Source organism: Lithobates pipiens, unplaced genomic scaffold, assembly GCF_037356315.1.
Source record: "Lithobates pipiens isolate NorthernLeopardFrog02 unplaced genomic scaffold, aLitPip1_a1.2 Scaffold_25, whole genome shotgun sequence".
Lineage (NCBI taxonomy): Eukaryota > Metazoa > Chordata > Amphibia > Anura > Ranidae > Lithobates > Lithobates pipiens.
Genome location: NW_027507787.1, coordinates 64560494 through 64583002, shown reverse-complemented (window position 1 = coordinate 64583002; position 22509 = coordinate 64560494). Strand labels below are relative to the sequence as shown.

Sequence of the window (22509 nt, the reverse complement as noted above, 5' to 3'; positions counted from 1 at the left end):
ATAATAAAAAAAACAGGACAAGGTTTTATAAAAACAGTATACCAAGTTTTATGCCTTCAGTTTAAAAATCATAAGACATGTTAGTCACATTAATTGATGCATGTCAAGAGCACTAAATTTGACCAATTTATCTTATTCCAGAAATAAGAGTTTTTGGAGGAAGCTTGGGAAAGACTTGCAGAAATCCTTAAGATATGCTTATGCACCCTATGATGAACATACACAGTCACTGTTACTTAACACATATACAACATTACAGTACACTTGTACTTTACTTACATTTTAAGAAAACTGAAACATCAAAATGTAAGTGATATTAAGGCTGGATTAATTTAATTCATTTTTGGTGGATGTGATGCTTAACATATTAAATTCAGTCTGTTTAAGTCTGTATGAACTAGTTTTCTAGGTATTCCCTAGTGAATTAGATCCAAATTTGAAACAACAGTTTAGAACATATTAACTAAAATAAAATAAAAACTGTTATAGTTTCCCTTTAAAACCTAAGTTTACCTAAATACACCTTCAGTGTACCTTTCCGCCTAGCTACATCATTTAGTCATAAGTACAGATTCTACAGCTAATGACAGAAGACCTAATAATGGAGGACGGGCAGATGATTTAAAGGTCCACCCCCTCCATTCATAGATTGTGTTTCCCTCATAGATACTATAGTAACAGTTTCTATGAATGGAGCAGCTGGCCGATAAAGGCGGACATAGTCAGGTACTTTTGATGAGTGCCTATCACAGCCCCTTAGTTCTATTAGCCCCCGCCATGCCAACACTGGACGATTATGGCAGTTGGGGTGGGGTTAGGGCATCAGAGGAGGAAGATTTTGTCAAAAAAGGACACTGCAGCAAAGGAGACATATTTCACTGAAAGGAAAGTAATGTCCTCCCTTGTGCAGATGTTTTACTTTCTTATCTTAGGTAAACTTAAGCCCCATACACATTATCAGATTGTCTGCTGATTTTTGTCTTCAGATTTATCAAAACCATGTAGTGCAAGGACCTGCCTGATTGAATACACATTTAAACGCCTAAGGTTTGACCTCATATTATATGGTTTTGGTTTGGTAAATATGAAGGAAAAAATCTGCAGAAAATCTGATAGTGTGTATCGGGCTTTAGGCTTTAAATGGGTCTGTTCACCAAAAATGAGAATTTGAGTTTTGCATTTTTGCCTCAGGGCCTCCAACAGTGAGATTTCGAAACCTGCGTATTTATGCTTGACCACATGCTGTGTCCATTAAAAGTGGAAAGGAAGTGTACGACTCCATGGCAGGTGTTGGTAGGGGGAGAGAGAAATTTTACATATGGAGTCCCTAAAAAATGTAAGAAGCCAATGGTGATTTAACCCACCAGCGTAAATCCATGAGTGAAATACTGGTAGAATAACCCTCTCAGGTAAAGGTCTCCATGTTTTTTTTTTGGTGCAATTAAGGTACATCTGTGTTTAGAATTGAACAATGCCTTGGCTAACAAATATTGTGCATGGATGTGAATATTTTTTACTTAATGAGGGCCCTCAAATTATCTGGTAAACAGACAGTAACAGTAACTTGCATTTATAAGGCTAAAAACTTTATTTTTTACATTAAATTGTAATTTAATCATCATTGTAAGTTTGAATTTCTAATGAATATACCACCAAAACAGTTTCTAAAACATGCATTCTGCATATTCAACTGACCCAAGTGATAAAACCAATAGTAGCCCCTGACAGGCAGTCTAAACAAATTACAGGACACTGCTTTGCTGCTTTGATTTATTGTAAATTATTTAGGAATTCTCTGATGAGATTTTATTATATCTGGTGCAATGTATTTCTATACCGTTCCATTTCTGCTTTATGTTTATATATTCCTAATATGTAGACAGATGGCTTTGAACGGATCTGTTCTTTCTCTTGTCCGCTAATCCTATTTTATGTTTATACCTCTTTTTTCACCTTGAGGGTTCAGCTGCAGGCAGCAGGCCCAGCACTGTAATAAAACCCAGGACACTGCTTAAACAAGGATTTCTTTGGTCTTTCTTTTTCAGCATAACAATCCAGTGATGCCGTTTTTGCTAAATAAACACAGCTGACCCTTCTATTATTGTGCTAGTGCTGCAACATAAGTACTGACAGTATATCACTGCATAATGCCTCATGTCACTAAGGGGATAAATAAAGGGATAAATAAAATCAGCTAGTCTTTATGTAGGAACTGCCATTATCATCACCACCATTGCTTTTCAATTAACCATTTCTCCTTGCATTTACAACTATCAGTGAACAGGATTTTGATGATGGGAGGATGGATGTCAGAGTTTTATTTATCTATGACTTACGCTAAGCTGTGAAAGGATGATAGTGTCTTATTGCACAACCTTTTTAACATTTTTAGGACAACTGGTTTTTGTTTTTGTCTATTCAAAGTTTGAATCATAGCAGATATCTTTTAGACTGCAAAGTTCCTGTATTTTAATTGATATTTGGCATCAACAGCATTTCTTGAAGACAGGCATCTGCAGAGAATGGTTTTCTAACAAGTTTAAATATCATTTCAGTCAATATGTCCCATTTTATCATTTGATAGTGAATACTGAGATCACTGATTGTGCCTAAAAGATTTATTGCCTTTTCATCAATTTTTGGAACCATCGGCCTGTGTATTGCCAGTTTAGGTGAAATCTTCAGTGTCCCGCATCAACAAATCAATCCGTACTGTCCTGCATCAGCATTTCTTGAAGACAGGCATCTGCAGGGAATTATTTTCTAACAAGTTTTAATATCATTTTGATCGATATGTCCCATTTTATCACTTGATAGTTAATGCTGGGATTATTGATTGTGCCTCAAAGCTTATTGGAAATTTAATCTATTTTTTGGAACATCCGGCTTGTGTATTGCCAGTATAAGTGCAATCATTACTGTCCTGCATCTGCAAATCAAATTCCACTAGAAAATATTCCAGCTGGTTTTAGAGACATTTTGGTTATTATATACAGAAGCTCTCAGAATAAGGAAAGTTTTTATTGAATTGAGAATTTCAAGCTTGATAAAATACCTTTGACTTTGATCTCAATTTGTATTGGTTTTCAAATAAAAATGTTAGATTAAAATACCTAAACCTCATATAGATGTGCACGCCTTATATTTTACTAAATACCTGTTTAACTGTTTAATTCGATTTTGTTTCTGAGTTGAGATGTGTATTTTATGAATCACTATTTCTTGATCATACACAACGGGACACAGGAGCTTCATTACATAGTGGGTTATATAGGCACCTCTGGTGATTGGACACTGGTTAGTTGTATGTATTACCTGGTTTCCACCACTAGAGGGAGTAAGAGCAGCCTGATGCATACTTACATGCCTTTCAGTACACACGTTCAGTGAAGCCTGGTTCTCCAGCTGTCTCACATCTCCACTGCAGTCCCTGCCACAACAAGGTAACACAGGGGTCCCACGTAGTCTGGGGGTCCCACGCAGCTCCGGTGGAGTTCTCCTTTCCCCCCTGGATCCCGCAGTCCTCGTGCACGTGCGCCGGGTGCATTCCTGGCCTAATGGAGGAGGGGGAGTGTGGTTGTGAGCCGTGGCAGACGCCAGGCAGCAGATTTAAAAAGCCCAGAGCGTCAGGGGGCTGTAAGTGTGAGACACAGGAGCTGTGGGCAGTAAGCATCCGAGGGGATTGGATCCAGGCAAACCTAGACACCTACTCAGCATCAGGTTGTGCAGTTTAAGCATATATATTTATTGTGAGACTTTAAGCACAACAGTGATTGCACTTGTACTAGTACCTCTGCTTTGGAGCTTAGGACTATGTCTCCTCGTAAGAGGGTCTCAGGGGGAGGTAACAAAGGCACTGGTAAATCACCGCCTAGGTCCAGGGGTTCTAAAAGTGCCTGTAAGTTACCATCCCCCCCTGCAAGACTGGAGTCAGCCTCTCAGGACGAGTCAGTGCCCCTGTTAGATTTTGCAGCCTCTCCTAATGTCCCAGCCCCGGTTTATGTCACTGAGGACTCCCTTAGGGCTACATTGGAGGGTTTTGAAGGGAGAATAATGAATTTTATTTCTGCTTCCCTGAAAGATAGCAGGAAAAGGGGTAGATCCCCTCCCTCTGCTGAAATTCCTCTCTCAGATGATTCTTCTGACAATGAGGAGAGATCCCAGTCCTGGGACAGGGATCATGAGCAGTCGGATGAATCAGAGGAAGAGGAGAGAGTCCCCTCTTCCCAAGCACTCAGAAAACAGGTGCAGTATTATACTGAATTGGTGCGTACCACATTCAGAATGCCTGCTGCTGAAGTCACTACATCCTCTGTTTCTTCCCTGGGAGTCAGGAAAGCCCCACAGACTGCCTATTCCTTCCCAATTCATCCCTTAATGGATGAATTGTTGTATGAGGATTGGGGACATCTCGATAAACTGTTTGCTCCTCCTAAAAGGTTTTCTATGCATTATCCTCTGGAGGAGAGTTTCACCAAGTGGGGGGTCCCATCTGTTGATGCGGCTGTTTCTTGCGTGAATAAAAACCTGACTTGTCCCTTGGATAATGCGCAGGTATTTAAAGATCCAACTGATAAGAAGCTGGAAACCTTATTAAAAGCCTCCTTTTCCATGACTAGCGCTGTAGTGCAACCTACAGTCACAGCCGTGGGATTGTGCCAGTTCCTCAAGGAACAGGTTAAGCAGATGCTTGGGCTCCTTCCCAGCGAGGAAGTAGAGAAGTATGCAGAATTGCCTCATATTCTGTGTTTCATGATTGATGCGATTTTGGATTCTGTCCAACAAGCATCACGTTTGTCCCTCATGTTGGTACAAATGCGAAGGGCCCTATGGCTAAAGAATTGGGCAGCTGAGCTGTCATGCAAGAGGCATTTGATTGGGTTCCCACTTAAAGGGGAACGTTTGTTTGGAGAAGAATTAGACAAATTCATCCAAAAAATTTCAGGAGGTAAATCTACTCTCCTTCCAGTCAAAAGGAGCAAGCGTCCTTAATTCAGGCGTGCTCTCTCTCCCGAAGCATCAAGCTCTAAGCAGTGGCCTTCTCAATCCTCCTCTACAGGAAAGGCTCAGGGCCGAGCCCAGGGGCAGAAAAAGACTTGGGGGCAAAAGCCTGCCAAGCAGAGCCCAAAAGCTTCATTTTGAAGGGGCGCCCCCGCTCGGCCGAGTGGGGGGAAGGCTCCTGCAGTTTGCAGGAGCTTGGCGGGAAGAGATCCGGGACAAGTGGGTGAGCTCTTCGGTATCTCTGGGCTACAGGCTAGAGTTTCAGGAGATTCCACCTTCTCGCTTTCTAAGGTCAAGGATCCCCAGGGATCCAGTAAAGCAAAAACCGCTATTTCTGGCCTTAGATCACTTACTATCCCAGGGGGTGATAGTAGAAGTGGACCCAAAAGAACAGGGTTCAGGGTTTTACTCGAATCTCTTCACCGTTCCGAAGCCAAATGGAAGTGTCAGACCTATCCTAGATCTGAAGGATCTGAACCAGTTTTTACTCATCCGGTCCTTGCGAATGCAATCAATCCGCACTGTGGTCTCCTCCCTGCAAGGGGGAGAGTTTATGGCATCAATAGACATCAAGGATGCATATCTCCATGTGCCAATCTTTCCCGCACACCAAAAATTTCGAAGGTTCACGGTAGAGCGGCGCAATTTTCAATTTGTGGCCTTGCCGTTCGGGCTTGCTACGGCCCCTCGAGTCTTCACAAAGATTCTGGACCCTCTCTTGGCAAACCTAAGAGCTCAGGGTATAGCCGTCATGGCTTATCTAGACGATTTGCTTCTCATGGAGAAAACAGTAGCGTTCCTGAACCACAGCGTCCCCAGAACGCTAGAACACCTGAAACGCCTAGGTTGGATTATAAACCTAGAAAAGTCGTCCCTACAGCCTGCCACCAGGTTAGAATACCTGGGTATGATCATCGACACCGCTCAGGGCAAGGTGTTTCTTCCAAGGCCAAAAGCCTTGGTCATTGGGGATCTGAATCTAATTCTGGGCAGGAGATCTTCCCCCATTCGATTGTGCATGAGACTGTTAGGGAAAATGGTCGCCTCCTTCGAGGCCGTCCCATTCGCCCAGTTCCACTCAAGGCCTCTGCAAAGATGCATCCTTGCGGCTTGGAACAGGGAGCCCCAATTCTTGGATCTTCCTATGCGTTTATCCCCAGGGACACGCAGGAGTCTCATCTGGTGGTTACAAACCAAGAATTTGCTGAAGGGCAAAACTTTTCTTCCTCTTCCATGGAAGATTATCACGACAGATGCCAGCCTGACAGGCTGGGAAGCAGTGTTGGAGGAAACGTGCTCGCAGGGGAAATGGTCTAACGATCGAGAAGCTATTGTCCGGGCAGTTTATATGGCTCTCGTAAAGTGGTCTTACAGACTACGAGGTCTCCCTGTTCGGGTTCAGTCCGACAATGCCACAGGAGTGGCTTATATCAATCACCAGGGCGGTACCAGGAGTCTGGTTGCCCAAAAAGAGGTGAATCGCATACTTGTCTGGGCAGAAAAGCATGTTCCGTGTCCTTCTGCAGTCTTCATTCCAGGAGTGGAAAATTGGCAGGCGATTTTCTGAGCCACCAGCAGTTGTGCCCAGGAGAATGGGCTCTGCACCCCGACGTGTTTCGGAACATATGTCACAGGTGGGGTACTCCAGACGTAGATCTGTTTGCATCCAGGTTCAACAGGAAACTGGACAATTTTGTGTCAAGGACAAGAGATACACTTGCTCAGGGGTCAGATGCTCTGACAGTTCCCTGGGATCAGTACAATCTGATCTATGCCTTCCCCCCGAGCCCGCTTCTGTCGCGGTTCCTGGGAAGAGTCAAGAGGGAGACAAAATTGGTCCTTTTGGTGGCCCCAACTTGGCCCAGGCGACCGTGGTACGCAGAGATCATGAAGTTGGCAGTAGGCAGGCCATGGATCCTCCCTCTCCGGCCAGATCTGCTCTCACAGGGTCCAATTTACCATCCTGCTTTACACAGTCTGAATTTGACGGTTTGGCTGCTGAGACCCACATTCTGAGAGACTGTGGCCTTTCGGGGCCAGTCCTTTCTACTCTGGCCAATGCCAGAAAGCCGGCCTCCAGACTTATTTATTACAAAATCTGGAGGGCATATGTTTCCTGGTGTGAACTCAGGAAATGGCATCCTAGAAAGTATGTCATTAGCAGGATCTTGGCCTTTCTCCAGTCAGGCCTAGACATGAATTTGGCCATAAGCACTATCAAGGTGCAGATTTTGGCCCTGTCAGTGTTTTTTCAGAAGCCACTTGCATCGCATTCCCTGGTGCGGGCTTTCATCCAGGGGGCCATGCGGATAAGACCGCCAGTCAAACCTCCGGTATGCCCATGAATTTCATTAGACAAGTATTTGGCGCAAATCAAAGATATTAGGTTCCCACTTAAAAAAAAGTCTATAAAATTACATATGATAGTGAGTGCAGGGAATGCACTACTTTGTCAAGTCCAAAAAAGGAAAATTAAATGTTCTTTTGTTCCTGAGGAGAGGGGGAGGGATGGAGAGGGGGGATGGATCCGCATGCAGGGCTGCCACCTTAAAAGAGCTGAAACTCAATCTCCTGGATTGCTGCAGATAAAGGAGAAAAAAGAGAGAGAGGGGCGCCTCTGGGTGCAGATTTTTCAAAAGGTTTTATTTTCAGTGTAAAAACATAAAATTTTGCACTCACATTTAGTAGGCAAAAAGTAAGCATTAAACACAGAGGGTCATCTGGTGTATCTGATTATGGGACGTCAGCCAGTGATCCGGTCCACATCTGTCATCTCGTTGTTCCTGTTCCTCTCACATGAGGTCCACTACAGGTGTTTTTTATGAAGCAGCCGGCTTATGGTGGACACAAGATGTGCGGTCTTCAGAACGAGGCTTGGGAAGCAGAGATGACCAGGGCGCGGGGCTGTGACGTCAGAGGGTATGCGACGCGTTTCTTGAGCGTGCGGGTCGAGATTGTCGGACGACCGCGCTCTTTCATCAGGCAGAATCAGAATAAAGTGAAGGGGACTAGGGATTTAAATAGGGGCAGGCTAAGGACAGTAGGCGTGGCTGGAGGTGGACTAGGAACAGGTGAAGGGGCGTGGCTATGGCTGAGTATGGGGAAGGAAACGATGAGTAATGAGGGGGGGGGAGATGGGAGAGAGGGAGAGCAGCAGCAGCTTGGTATAAGGAGGAAGAAAAAGTCTATGGGGAAATCTTATGTATAAATCGGTAAAAATGTCTATGGAATAAAATTCTATGGGAAAAAAGTCAAAAATAAGTGGGAAAATGAGTAAAAAGAAGGGGATGGAAAAATGCTAAAAGATATATATAAAAAAAGGGATAAAAAAGCTTAAAAAAGCTTAAAGGGAGGGGAGTAAAAAGGAAAAGTAAAAGGAGGCAAGGAGCATAACATGAAGTGTGTGGATATAATTGTATATTGTATTGGGGTTTGGACATGCAGGACATATGTGTGTAAGGGGATAAAAGTGTGTATGTGTAAATACACATATATAAATACATAAATACACATATAGATACGTACGCTTACCCGTGTTTAAATGAAAAAACGGGATGTATAAAATGAAAATGAGAATAAAAACAGAAGTAAAATCAAAAACGTACACCCGCGCACATATGCCTACATGGACACATGTGTGTATGTGTGTACGCACATACGTGAGTGTGGGGCGCGGGGAGGGGAAAAGGAGTACGAGGGAGTAGATTACGAGGGGGGGAGGGGGGGAGGAAAAAGGAAAGGAAAGGAAAGGAAAGGGGGGGGGAAGGCCTGGGGGGGGGAAGGATGGGCCTGGGGGGGGATGGGGGAGGGGACTGAAGGGTGGGCAGGGGGGGGAGGGATAAGAGGTATTACACTAATACAAAATGATAAGAATTATTTTCTACATATGCATGGGTACATATACAAGCCAAAGTCAATACATGATTCTTTGCAAGGAGAAAAGAGAATATAACCGCTTGAGAAATACAGTAATGGTAAAAACGTATGCATAATAATATATTTGCCATAAATATCGGTAGCTAAAAAGAGCGGATAGATTGAGAGGATATCTATATAGGTGAGGGGATGTTTTTTGTAAAGTCATGTTGTATGATAAGGACGGCACCATAGACGAGGGGTGTCTGGTATGGGGCAGTTCGAGCTCTGCGACAGATGATAACAGGTGGGTTATAAGGTAGTGGTACATCAGAGGATGGTGGCAATTTCGATTCACTCGTTGATTCCCCCTGGGGGGAGTGCGTCGAGGGTATAGATCCAGAAGGTTTCGCAAGAGCATAATTTTTTAAAACCTTTCCGTTGGAGGGAGATGGTTGGGGATCTGCTCGATAACCCAGACCTTGAGGCCTGATGTGGACCCCTTATGAGAGAGGGCGAAGTGTCTAGGCACGCTATGGGGGTCTGTGCCTCCTTCTATTAGTCTACGATGCTCACCGAAACGTTGTCTGAGTGTCCTAATGGTTCTCCCTACATATATGAGACCACAGGGACAACTCAGACCATATATTACGAAATCGGATGAGCAGTTATAAAATTCTTTTAGTTCATAGGTTTTGCCCTTGGTGGTGAATTCTTTTTGTCCATGATGGACAAATTTACATGTTTTACAAAGTGCTTTGTGGCATTGATACATCCCAGTTAGGGGTATCAGTTGGAGGGTTTTGGGAAAAATGGATTGGGTTTTTAATTTACTGGGTGCGATTTTGTTTCTCAAGTTTGGGGCTCTACGATAGGTGACAGATGGTCGGGCTGGGAGTTCAGTTTTCAGGTGGGGGTCCTGCTGTAGGATACTCCAGTGTTTTTTTTTAATTCTTTCCATAGTTTTGTGTTCATTATGAAAGGTGGTGATGAATCTACTAGAGAAATTTTGTGGGGAGCGGTCTGTTTTTGTCGCATTTTTTTCTGAGAGGCACTGTTTGAAAGCGTTTTCTATAAGAGGTGCAGGATAGTTTTTTTCTTTAAATTTAGTTTTCAGGGTGTTACTGTATTCGATATAGTCAATTTGTTTGGTGCAGTTTTGCCTTAGGCGCCAAAATTGTCCCTTTGGGATATTTTTGATCCATTTGACACATAACTATTTTACCTTCAACGGTGACTTCTACCAACAGATCCAAGGTACAGCTATGGGCGCTAATTTTGCGCCCTCATATGCGAACCTTGCGATGGGCTTATGGGAGTCCCACTACATCTACAAAAATAATCCTTTTTCAGAAAACATAATCTTTTTCGGTAGATACATAGATGACATTATTCTCATCTGGGATGGAGCAGCTGACTCAATCCCCCCCTTTGTTCAACATTGCAACAATAACCCCTATGGCCTATCCTTTACGTCTAATACCAACTCCGAGACCATAGCATTTTTAGACCTAGAACTGGGACACGAAGGTCATGCTATAATCTCAAAAAATTATACTAAACCAACCGCAGGCAACTCCTACCTTCACTTTAATAGCTGTCACTACCCAAAATGGATCAAAAATATCCCAAAGGGACAATTTTGGCGCCTAAGGCAAAACTGCACCAAACAAATTGACTATATCGAATCCAGTAACACCCTGAAAACTAAATTTAAAGAAAAAAACTATCCTGCACCTCTTATAGAAAACGCTTTCAAACAGTGCCTCTCAGAAAAAAATGCGACAAAAACAGACCGCTCCCCACAAAATTTCTCTAGTAGATTCATCACCACCTTTCATAATGAACACAAAACTATGGAAAGAATTTTAAAAAAACACTGGAGTATCCTACAGCAGGACCCCCACCTGAAAACTGAACTCCCAGCCCGACCATCTGTCACCTACCGTAGGGCTCCAAACTTGAGTAACAAAATCGCACCCAGTAAATTAAAAACCCAATCCATTTTTCCCAAAACCCTCCAACTGATACCCCTAACTGGGATGTATCAATGCCACAAAGCACTTTGTAAAACATGTAAATTTGTCCATCATGGACAAAAAGAATTCACCACCAAGGGCAAAACCTATGAACTAAAAGAATTTTATAACTGCTCATCCGATTTCGTAATATATGGTCTGAGTTGTCCCTGTGGTCTCATATATGTAGGGAGAACCATTAGGACACTCAGACAACGTTTCGGTGAGCATCGTAGACTAATAGAAGGAGGCACAGACCCCCATAGCGTGCCTAGACACTTCGCCCTCTCTCATAAGGGGTCCACATCAGGCCTCAAGGTCTGGGTTATCGAGCAGATCCCCAACCATCTCCCTCCAGCGGAAAGGTTTAAAAAATTATTCTCTCGCGAAACCTTCTGGATCTATACCCTCGACGCACTCTCCCCAGGGGGAATCAACGAGTGTATCGAAATTGCCACCATCCTCTGATGTACCACTACCTTATAACCCACCTGTTATCATCTGTCGCAGAGCTCGAACTGCCCCATACCAGACACCCCTCGTCTATGGTGCCGTCCTTATCATACAACATGACTTTACAAAAAACATCCCCTCACCTATATAGATATCCTCTCAATCTATCCGCTCTTTTTAGCTACCGATATTTATGGCAAATATATTATTATGCATACGTTTTTACCATTACTGTATTTCTCAAGCGGTTATATTCTCTTTTCTCCTTGCAAAGAATCATGTATTGACTTTGGCTTGTATATGTACCCATGCATATGTAGAAAATAATTCTTATCATTTTGTATTAGTGTAATACCTCTTATCCCTCCCCCCCCTGCCCACCCTTCAGTCCCCTCCTCCACCCCCCCCAGGCCCATCCTTCCCCCCCCCAGGCCTTCCCCCCCCTTTCCTTTCCTTTTTCCTCCCCCCCCTCCCCCCCTCGTAATCTACTCCCTCGTACTCCTTTTCCCCTCCCCGCGCCCCACACTCACGTATGTGCGTACACACATACACACATGTGTCCATGTAGGCATATGTGCGCGGGTGTACGTTTTTGATTTTACTTCTGTTTTTATTCTCATTTTCATTTTATACATCCCGTTTTTTCATTTAAACACGGGTAAGCGTACGTATCTATATGTGTATTTATGTATTTATATATGTGTATTTACACATACACAATTTTATCCCCTTACACACATATGTCCTGCATGTCCAAACCCCAATACAATATACAATTATATCCACACACTTCATGTTATGCTCCTTGCCTCCTTTTACTTTTCCTTTTTACTCCCCTCCCTTTAAGCTTTTTTAAGCTTTTTTATCCCTTTTTTTATATATATCTTTTATCATTTTTCCATCCCTTTCTTTTTACTCATTTTCCCACTTATTTTTGACTTTTTTCCCATAGAATTTTATTCCATAGACATTTTTACCGATTTATACATAAGATTTCCCCATAGACTTTTTCTTCCTCCTTATACCAAGCTGCTGCTGCTCTCCCTCTCTCCCATCTCCCTCCCCCCCTCATTACTCATCGTTTCCTTCCCCATACTCAGCCGTATCCACGCCCCTTCACCTGTTCCTAGTCCACCTCCAGCCACGCCTACTGTCCTTAGCCTGCCCCTATTTAAATCCCTAGTCCCCTTCACTTTATTCTGATTCTGCCTGATGAAAGAGCGCGGTCGTCCGACAATCTCGACCCGCACGCTCAAGAAACGCGTCGCATACCCTCTGACGTCACAGCCCCGCGCCCTGGTCATCTCTACCTCCCAAGCCTCGTTCTGAAGACCGCACATCTCGTGTCCACCATAAGCCGGCTGCTTCATAAAAAACACCTGTAGTGGACCTCATGTGAGAGGAACAGGAACAACGAGATGACAGATGTGGACCGGATCACTGGCTGACGTCCCATAATCAGATACACCAGATGACCCTCTGTGTTTAATGCTTACTTTTTGCCTACTAAATGTGAGTGCAAAATTTTATGTTTTTACACTGAAAATAAAACCTTTTAAAAAATCTGCACCCAGAGGCGCCCCTCTCTCTCTTTTTTCTCCTTTATCTCCATGAATTTCATTCTCTCAGCTTTGCAGGGCCGACCATTTGAGCCTTTGCATCTGGCTTCATTAGTTCTCCTGACTAAAAAATTGGTTTTCTTGGTAGCCATATCCACGGCTAGAAGAGTATCAGAGCTAGCAGCTCTTTCCGGCAAGGAGCCGTGTCTAATTATTCATAAGGACCGGGTGGTCATGCGTCCCAACAGATCCTTTCTACCTAAGGTGGTTTCGGGATTCCATTTGAATCAAGACGTAATCCTACCATCCTTTTTTCCGGACCCACAGTCCGCAGAAGAAGAATCTTTGCACACTTTGGATGTGGTTAGAGCAATCAGTATATATCTTCAAGCAACTGCTCAGATAAGGAAAACTGATTGCTTGTTTATTTTGCCGGAAGGCCCTAGGAAGGGCCAGGCGGCATCAAAATCCACTCTCTCAAGGTAGATTAGATAGGTTATTTCTCAGGCCTATAGTGTTCAGGGGAAAATCCCTCCTTTTCAAGTGAAAGCGCACTCAACGAGGGTTGTAAGTGCTTCTTGGGCAGTGCATCACCAGGCCTCCCTGGCTCAGATCTGTAAGGCTGCAACTTGGTCATCAGTCCACACATTCACCAGATTCTATCAGGTGGATATCAGAGGGCAAGAGGATATCGCCTTCGGGCGCAGTGTACTGCAGGCTGCAGTTTAGGTCCTCCGGTCCCTGGCGGTCTATAATTATGATCTGTGTCTCCCTCCCCTCAATCTAAGCATTGCTTTGGGACATCCCACTATGTAATGAAGCTCCTGTGTCCCGTGATGTATGATCAAGAAAATTGGATTTTTATATACGGCTTACCTGTAAAATCCTTTTCTTGAGAGTACATCACGGGACACAGGGCTCCCGCCCCTCTTGGGTTTTACGTGGTTTCATATTGCTTTGCTACAAAACTGAGGTGCCTCCCATATGGGAGGGGTTATATAGGGGATAAATTCTCCTTAATTGGGGTTAACCAGTGTCCAATCACCAGAGGTGCCTATATAACCCACTATGTAATGAAGCTCCTGTGTCCCGTGATGTACTCTTAAGAAAAGGATTTTACAGGTAAGCTGTATATAAAAATCCCATTTTTATCTCCAGATCACCTCCTCAATAGACACTTTGTAGAACCTGATCATTTTCCTCAACCAGAAAATAGTGTTATTTTAAAGTGGAAGGCAAGTCAAAAACTTAACTAAGCTTACATCTACTCTTACCACCATTCCAAGCCTGTTCTATCTACCCTGTAAAAGGAAAGATGCCTATACTTAAGTATTCTAAAGTCGCTCCAGTCTCGTCACATGATTCACATGATCTCTCCAGCACTGGCTTCAGTGAAGAGGAGAGATCGCCGACAATGGCTACATTGCGTGGGCTGAGCCTGTGACATTACCCAAAGGCTTACTATGGGGCATCGATTGTTGGCTGTCCCTCCTCTACACTAAAGCCAGTGCTATGACCCGATCATGTGACCAGACTGAAGTGACTTCCAAATTGGTACATGTAGGCATATTTCCTTTTAATGGATACATATTATATGGGTATAATAAGCCCAGAATAGGGGTGGGAGTAGATTTAAGCTTAGTTAGGTTTGGACTTGCCTTCCACTTTAATGAATGCTATTGGTGTTTGTCTGTTAATTTGTCACAAGACAGGATCAAGGTTGAAGTATTAAATATTTAACTTGAGAGCAAAGGCTGACTAATGGATGGCATTAGTCATTACTTGTGCCATTTATAGGATAACTGAACCGATAATATTGGTAAATGTAAATTAATGTTTATATCAACTAGGCTGATCTGTAGGATAAAATCTATAGTGAACTGAAACACCAATAAAAATTGGCATATAATAAAAATACTGCATGGGTTATGCTTTATGAAACTGCTCACATTTAATCCTGACAGACTAATGTTTGGGAACTGATCACAATGGGGTTTATTTACTAAAGCTACTTTGACAACTGCAACTCTCTCCTTAATGGCCTACCCTTACGCAGGCTATCCCCCTTCAGTCTATTATGAATGCTGCTGCTAGACTAACACACCTCACTAACTGATCCATGACTGCTGCCCCTCTCTGCCAATCCCTTCACTGGCTTGCCCTACCCAACCGTATAAAATTATAAATGCTTACCACAACATACAAGGCCGTCCGCAACATCACGCCCAGCTACATCACCAACCTCATCTGCAGATATCGCCCAAATTGTCCCCTCCGCTCCTCCCAGGACCTCCTGCTCACTTGAATCCCTTGTTACCTGCTCTCTTGCTTGCCCGCAGGACTTCTCCAGAGCCTCTCCCATCCTCTGGAACTCCCTGCCCCTGTATGTTCGATCAGCCCCTAACCTGTCCACCTTTAGTAGATCCCTGAAAACTCACTTACCGTATATACTCGAGTATAAGCCGAGATTTTCAGCCTCTTTTTTGAGGCTGAAAGTGCCCCCCTCGGCTTATACTCGAGTCACCGCTGTCTGACTGCCTGAACAGCGTGTCGAGCAGACAGACAGCGGCCATTCTACCTTTCAAAAGCCGCGCCTCCGGCTCCGCCTCCGCCTGTGATAGGCGGAACACTCAATTTCCCAGCAGTCAGTGTTCCGCCTATCACGGACATCGGCTCATCCTCGTACTACGGACGAGGATGAGACGATGTCTGTGATAGGCGGAACACAGACTGCTGGGAAATTGAGTGTTCCGCCTATCACAGGCGGAGGCGGGAGGCGCGGCTTTTGAACAGGGGAATGGCCGCCAGGGCGCCGACGAAGAGCGGCGATCCTGGCATGGGACGACACGGAGGCTCGGGACGGGACGACACGGAGGCTCGGGACGGGACGACACGGAGGCTCGGGACGGGACGACACGGAGGCTCGGGACGGGACCGGACGGAGGCTTGGGACACAGGTAGGCTGGACACACAAGGCTGCACGGACACACACACACACACACACACACACACACACACACACACACACATGGACACACACACACACACAGGGAGGGATGGATGGATGGACACACACACACACACACAGGGATGGATGGATGGATGGACACACACACACACAGGGATGGATGGATGGATGGACACACACACACACACACACACACACAGGGATGGATGGATGGATGGACGCACACACACACACAGGGATGGATGGATGGACACACACACAGGGATGGACGGACACACAGGGATGGACGGACACACAGGGATGGACGGACACACACAGGGATGGACAGGCATATCTCACCCTCTGCTTATACACGAGTCAATAGGTTTCCCAGTTTTTTGGGGGTAAATTGGGGGCCTCGGCTTATACTCGGGTCGGCCTATACTCGAGTATATACGGTATTCAGGGATGCCTATCCCATACCCACCTAACAACTGTCCGCGAGCCATCAGATCTTTCCCTGCATCTATTACCTTTTTTACCACCACCTTCTCCCTTTAGAATGTAAGCTCTACGAGCATGGCCCTTTTGTATTGAACTGTACTGTAATTGTGCTGTCCCCCCCCTACATTGTAAAGTTCTGCGTAAACTGTAGGCGCTTATATAAATTGTGTATTATTATAATAATAATAAAGCTGGAGAGGGAAAAATCAGGCTCACTTCTGTATAGAAACCATTCAGCTTCCAGGTTTTATTGCCAAGGCTTAATTGAACAAGCTGAGGTTAGAAACGGATTGGTTTCTATGTAGAAGTGAGCCTGGTATTGCACTCTCCAGCTTTAGTAAATAAACTCCAATAAGACCACTATGTCAATTTTGGCACATGCAGATTGGTGGCTGTATTGCCAAAAATAAAAGCCTTCATTCTGCAGATGTTCACTGCCATCTAGTAATAGTGTAACTGTCAGAATCAACTGCAGTGTTAAAAAAAAATACATTTGTTTAAAAAAAATAAAACTTGGACATTTGTCAGTATATAATATATATTTTTTCACATAGTCTACCAAATGAAAGTATTATATGTTATTAACCACTTCTGGACCAGCCGCCACAGTTTTACTGCAACAGGTTGGCTCGGCTGGGCAAATTGGCATTACCTTATGTCACTTTTCCTTTTGGCCACTAGGGGCATGCGTGTGCCCAGAGCCGATGCAAGTGACAAAGCGAGAACCAGGATCTGTGTGTGTAAACACAAATCCTGGTTCTTTCAGGGGAGTAGAGACAGATTGTGTGTTCATACTAAGTATTGGTGTTAACCCCTTCCCTGCCAGTGACATTTACACAGTAATCAGTGAATTTTTATAGCACTGATCACTGTATAATTGTTAATGGCCCCAAAAATGTGTCAAATGGGTCCAATTTGTCCACTGCAATATCGCAGTCCGTATAAAAATCGCAGATTGCCACCATTACTAGTAAAAAAAAAATAACAAAAATGCCATAAATCTATCCCATATTATATAGACGCTATAACTTTTGCGCAAACCAATCAATATACGCTTAATGCAATTTTTTTAACCAAAAATATGTAGAGGAATACATATCGGCCTAAACTGAGGAAAAAGTTTTTTTGAAAAAAAATTTGGAATATTTATTATAGCAAAAAGTAAAAGATATTGGGGTTGATTTACTAAAGGCAAATCCACTTTGCACTACAAGTGCCCCTGTAAGTGCAGTCAGTCTAGATCTGAGGGGAACATGCAAAGAAAGACAGCATTTTTGCTTGTACATGATTGGATGATGAAATCAGCAGAGCTTCCCCTCATTTCAGATCTTCTCCTCAGATCTACAGCGACTGCACTTCAAAGTGCACGTGTAGTGCAAAATAGATTTGCCTTTAGTAAATCAACCCCATTTTGTTTTGTTTTTCAAAATTATCACTCTGCTTTTGTTCATTGTTTATTATTATTTAAAATAAAAACTGCAGAGGTGATCAAATACCACCAAAATAAATTTTTGTTGGGGTAAAGTGTTGCACGACTGCGCAATTGTCAGTTAAAGTGATGCAGTGCCGTATCGCAAAAAATGGCTTGGTCACTGAGCAACCAAATCTTGCAGGGCTGAAGTGGTTAAAGGTATTAAAAAAATGATTTGCATGACTGGTATGCATACCAGTCATGGAGTTATCTCTATATTAACTGACGTGCTGTCTAAATTGGACTAGGCATCTAGGCATCATTGACCTCTGGTCCCAAAAACATAAATTTTGAGTTTTTATATCAGCTGGTAACATTTGTAAAACTTGTTCTGTATGATTAAATGCGGCTGGAAACTGCAAGCCCTTAAATCCCAACTTTGAGAAACATTAAAATCCTGTGCAGTGGGGCTGTGCCCACATTGCAAGAGTTCCCAACTTATTTTGTCTAGGGGAGAGGAGAAATGCTTTTACTTGATCCTCCACTCCCCTGGCAGGCTCCATGCTATGGACCCTCCATTGTTCTTGAAGATGTCAGGACCTTAGAGCACTGTAGAGTGGGGTAAAATACACTGCGGGGATCGGTCTAGCTGCGTGAAGGAGTGGAGGATTGAGTAAGTCTTGTTTAACAAGTCCCCCAGACCTAAACGAGCATATACCCCCACAGTGCAGATGCAGCCCCACTTCAAGGGACAATTTTACATTTCCTGGATTCAGGCTTTAAAGGGCTCAATTGGTCTTAAATGTTTTATAGGTCAAAACGTGACCTGTATAGTAACGACATCTGTGGGACTGGATGAGATTGCATGAATCAGTATTTTTTTTTTCTTTAGAGGATCGTGTGTAATGTGATTGTGCACTTATGAATACTTTTCCCTGAAGCAGTAAGTGGGATTGTATAATTAGAATCTTTATCTGTGTGGGGTAACCTTACAATCATGTATTCTTATTCACTATTGGAATGTGGTGTGTGTATAGACATTTCAAACAGATATATTATAATCAAACCACTGGATTATCAGATTGGATAGTGTGTGCCCGGCTTCATAGCCAGTTCAATAATCCTTCAGGACATTTGTAGTTCAAGGCTAACAGCCAAAACTTTATACCAAAACTCTGGGAGGCTTATGTGTGCTTGTTCCTTTCAACTGATAATGCTTTTCTTCCTGTTCCACCCTATAAACCATGTCATCAATTCTTAATGAAATGATTGGCATGTCACCTGGAAGCTGGCCAGAAAGATGGTCGTTACAACACTGTATATTTACACAGCAACAGCCTCTTATAACATCAAACATGACATGTTCACACACATGACATTACTATAGTGCTATAGTCTGACATTTCATAGAATCTTTTTTAAGGTCTATGACTATTTATGGGCAGAACATTGTATGTATGTTTTTTTTGTTCTCAGCTTAGCCTATTAACATTTTAAATTAGTCACTTTCCAGATTGCTGTCTTCAAGAATCATCTGCTAAGTAAAACAAAACCCAGAATATTGAATCATGTTTTTGGAAGGGAAAAAGCGGAACTAAGAAAAACAAACTACAAGACCATATGCTGAACATCTTGAGCGAAACCGTGTAACAATCCTGCAGGATACAGTATTAGTGAACCCCAAAAGAGGTCACATACACATCAGAGAAGGATAACGTTAGGTGCTTGGCTACATCGGCTACATTCCAAAGCCAGTGCAAATAGCAATAACGCATAACAGCCAATCAGATTTCGGTTTACCTAAGTAAAAATGAATACTTATTGGTTGTTATGAATTACTGCACTTACTTAATAAGCCCCTGAGGTTGATTTATTAAAAAAGTAGAGAATTTTCACTTACCAAAGTCAAACTGTGCTCTCTTTGAACAACCAATCAAATGCAGGGGGATTATAAAACATTGTATTTTACCTTGAACCTGTTAGAATGATTGAAGGGAAGAAGGCTTCTTTGTATGCATTTTTTCCAGGCAAACGTTCTCTAATCCTTTAGTAAATCAGCCTCTATGTGCAGGTTGACTTTTATAGCCTTTAGGTTGAATGACTTTTTTACAGTTCAAATAATTTCCTGATGTTGCTATGCCACCACAAATCACTGCACTTCTTTATTTATATCCCATAAGGATTGCCGCACCAGAGAACAACTGCTTTTCTCCTCTCAGCAATTATTACTCCATAAGGCTATATACAAATGCAAAGACTAATCACATATATTAGTGCATAACTTCACCCTAAGTCTGCTTTCATTATAACACATCCAAACCCATAATAATTAGTCATGTTAAGTCTGTTTTTCACCCCTGTGTGTTGACTATAACGAGATGTAAACTACAGTTTTAAGAAAATAAACACTTCAATTAAATGCCGTTGGAGCGTGCGGTGACTGAGAACAGTATACAGGTAAATAACAAGTAATGTAATGTTTACCCTGTGGGAGTAATCCGCACAAAGACCCTGAAATACAAAACAGAAGGGGAGGAATTTCTTTAAGATATCTTAAACAATATTTTTTGTTATAATAACGAATGTTGTATAATTAATTTAAGATCTTTATATTCCATTTGTATGTAATATCATTCGATTTAAATATGGTACAAATGAACTGTTTGAACAAGCAGAAGCTGAGCAACACTCTTTGTTTATGTAAGGAACTCCACCATTGTGCACAGTGTTTTACAGAATGACAACTTACACATAAGAGAAAAGGTGTGACAACAGCAGAAGGGCATTGGTGCAATCTGTTGAACAATCTAATCATTGGTTGATAAACCAGACAAACGCTTAATGGAGTTGGAAGGCCAACTGTAGTTGATGTGCAGAGTATGGTGCAATTTTTTACTAAAATATACTCAAAAAGTCAATATCAGTTATAACTAATATAGACATTTTGAAGCAGTTATGCAAAAATGGATAAAGTTTGAATCTTAAATAAATTATCACCAACAATAAAACCAAAATTGAAAGAAAATTTGACCAGACAGATTGGGATTTTATTTTTGATTTTATATTAGCCTCTGATGTGAGTGTAGAGATAAGCTGGTGATGTACAGGCCTTGTCTTAGCATTAAAATAAAACTGCAAACTGTAAATTGAAAGTGTTGAAAGGATTGGATCTTCTGTCAGTTTTTTATTGCTGTCTGTGTTTCTATTTAAGAATTAAAGTGGTTTTAACCCTAAAAAAAATGCCCCTGTTCCTTTAAAACATGGTCTATAGCATAATGCTTCTGCAGGGTAATTTGTTCCATTCTAAGTTGTAAAATATGTGGTTAGTCCTGCCTGTTCCTGTGTCCCCCTTATGTGTACTGACCACGGTAATCATGGCTGCTGATCCACAATACTGTGGTCAGTTTACATCCCTCCATCATCCCACTGTGTTTTCAGTCTCTCCCTCTTCCCCTTCCTCCCTGCCTGTCAGTTCAGTAGTCTGTGTTGTGAGAGCTGATCTCCTCCCTGTCCCTCCCCTCCTGCCACTATTCCGCTGTGGCCATAAAGTAATGTATATAAATCACTTCTATCCCCATGTTTTAGGAAGATATTAAGTATAGATGTCCGTTTTTTTAAATTATAATTCTAAACACCTTCTTGCTCAGCTTTGCTCTGTGGTCACATGACCTCCTTCTGCTGTATGAAATATGTCAGAGGGGAATCTCAGCCCCTCCTGCTGCTCTTCTTAGATCGGGGAAGGAGAGTGGAGGGAGGTCACGTGATCACACAGGGGTGCTGTGCAAGAAGCCATTTAGGATTATAAAATAAAACTATAGTTGCACTAAGTGTCAGTGACAGCTGCACTCACCAAATATCCACATGGAAATATAAGTTGATAATAAATTCAAATGTGTTGTGCTATCTAACCAATAAACTGCAAATGCATAAATAAAAGTATGAATACATCAAGTGAAAAATACAACATACAGTACCTCACAAAAGTGAATACACCCCTCACATTTTTGTAAATATTTTATTATATCTTTTCAAGTGACAACACTGAAGAAATGCCACTTTGTTACAATGGAAAGCAGTGAGTGTACAGCTTGTATAACAGTGTAAATTTGCTGTCCCCTCGAAAAAACTCAATACACAGCCATTAATGTCTAAACCACTGGCAACAAAAGTGAGTACACCCCTAAGTGAAAAGGTACAAATTTTCCCTCTCCGGTGTCATGTGACTCATTAGTGTTACAAAGTCTCGAATGTGAATTGGAAGGTGTGTTAAATTTGGTTTGATCACTCACACTTTCTCATAATGGTCACTGGAAGTTCACCATGGCACCTCATGGCAAAGAACTCTCTGAGAATCTAAAAAAAAAGAATTGTTGCTCCACATAAAGATGGCGTAGGCTATAAGAAGATTGCCAAGACCCTGAAACTGAGCTGCAGCATATTGGCCAAGTCCAATGGTTTAACAGGCCAGGTTCCACTCAGAACCGGCCTTGCTATGGTCGACCAAAGAAGTTAAGTGCACGTGCTTAGCGTCATATCCAGAGGTTGTCTTTGGGAAATAGATGTATGAGTGCTGCCAGCATTGTTTCAGAGGTTGAAGGGGTGGGGAGTCAGCATGTCAGTGCTCAGACCATATGACACACAGTGAATCAAATTGGTATACATGGCTGTCATCCCAGAAGGAAGCCTCTTCTAAAGATGATGCACAAGAAAGAGCGCAAACAGTTTGCTAAAGACAAGCAGACTAAGGAAATGGAGTACTGG

The 22509-nt window shown here is 42.7% G+C and overlaps 1 protein-coding gene across 1 annotated transcript in view; it reads right to left on the bottom strand.

Annotated features, from left to right (window-relative positions):
- Positions 1-22509, bottom strand: part of COL13A1 (collagen type XIII alpha 1 chain) — a 237971-nt gene that overhangs the window by 137729 nt on the left and 77733 nt on the right. Inside the window, exon 10 of the mRNA XM_077454564.1 lies at positions 20233-20259. Coding sequence (XP_077310690.1) covers positions 20233-20259 — 27 coding nt within the window. The remainder of the gene's footprint in view (positions 1-20232; positions 20260-22509) is intronic.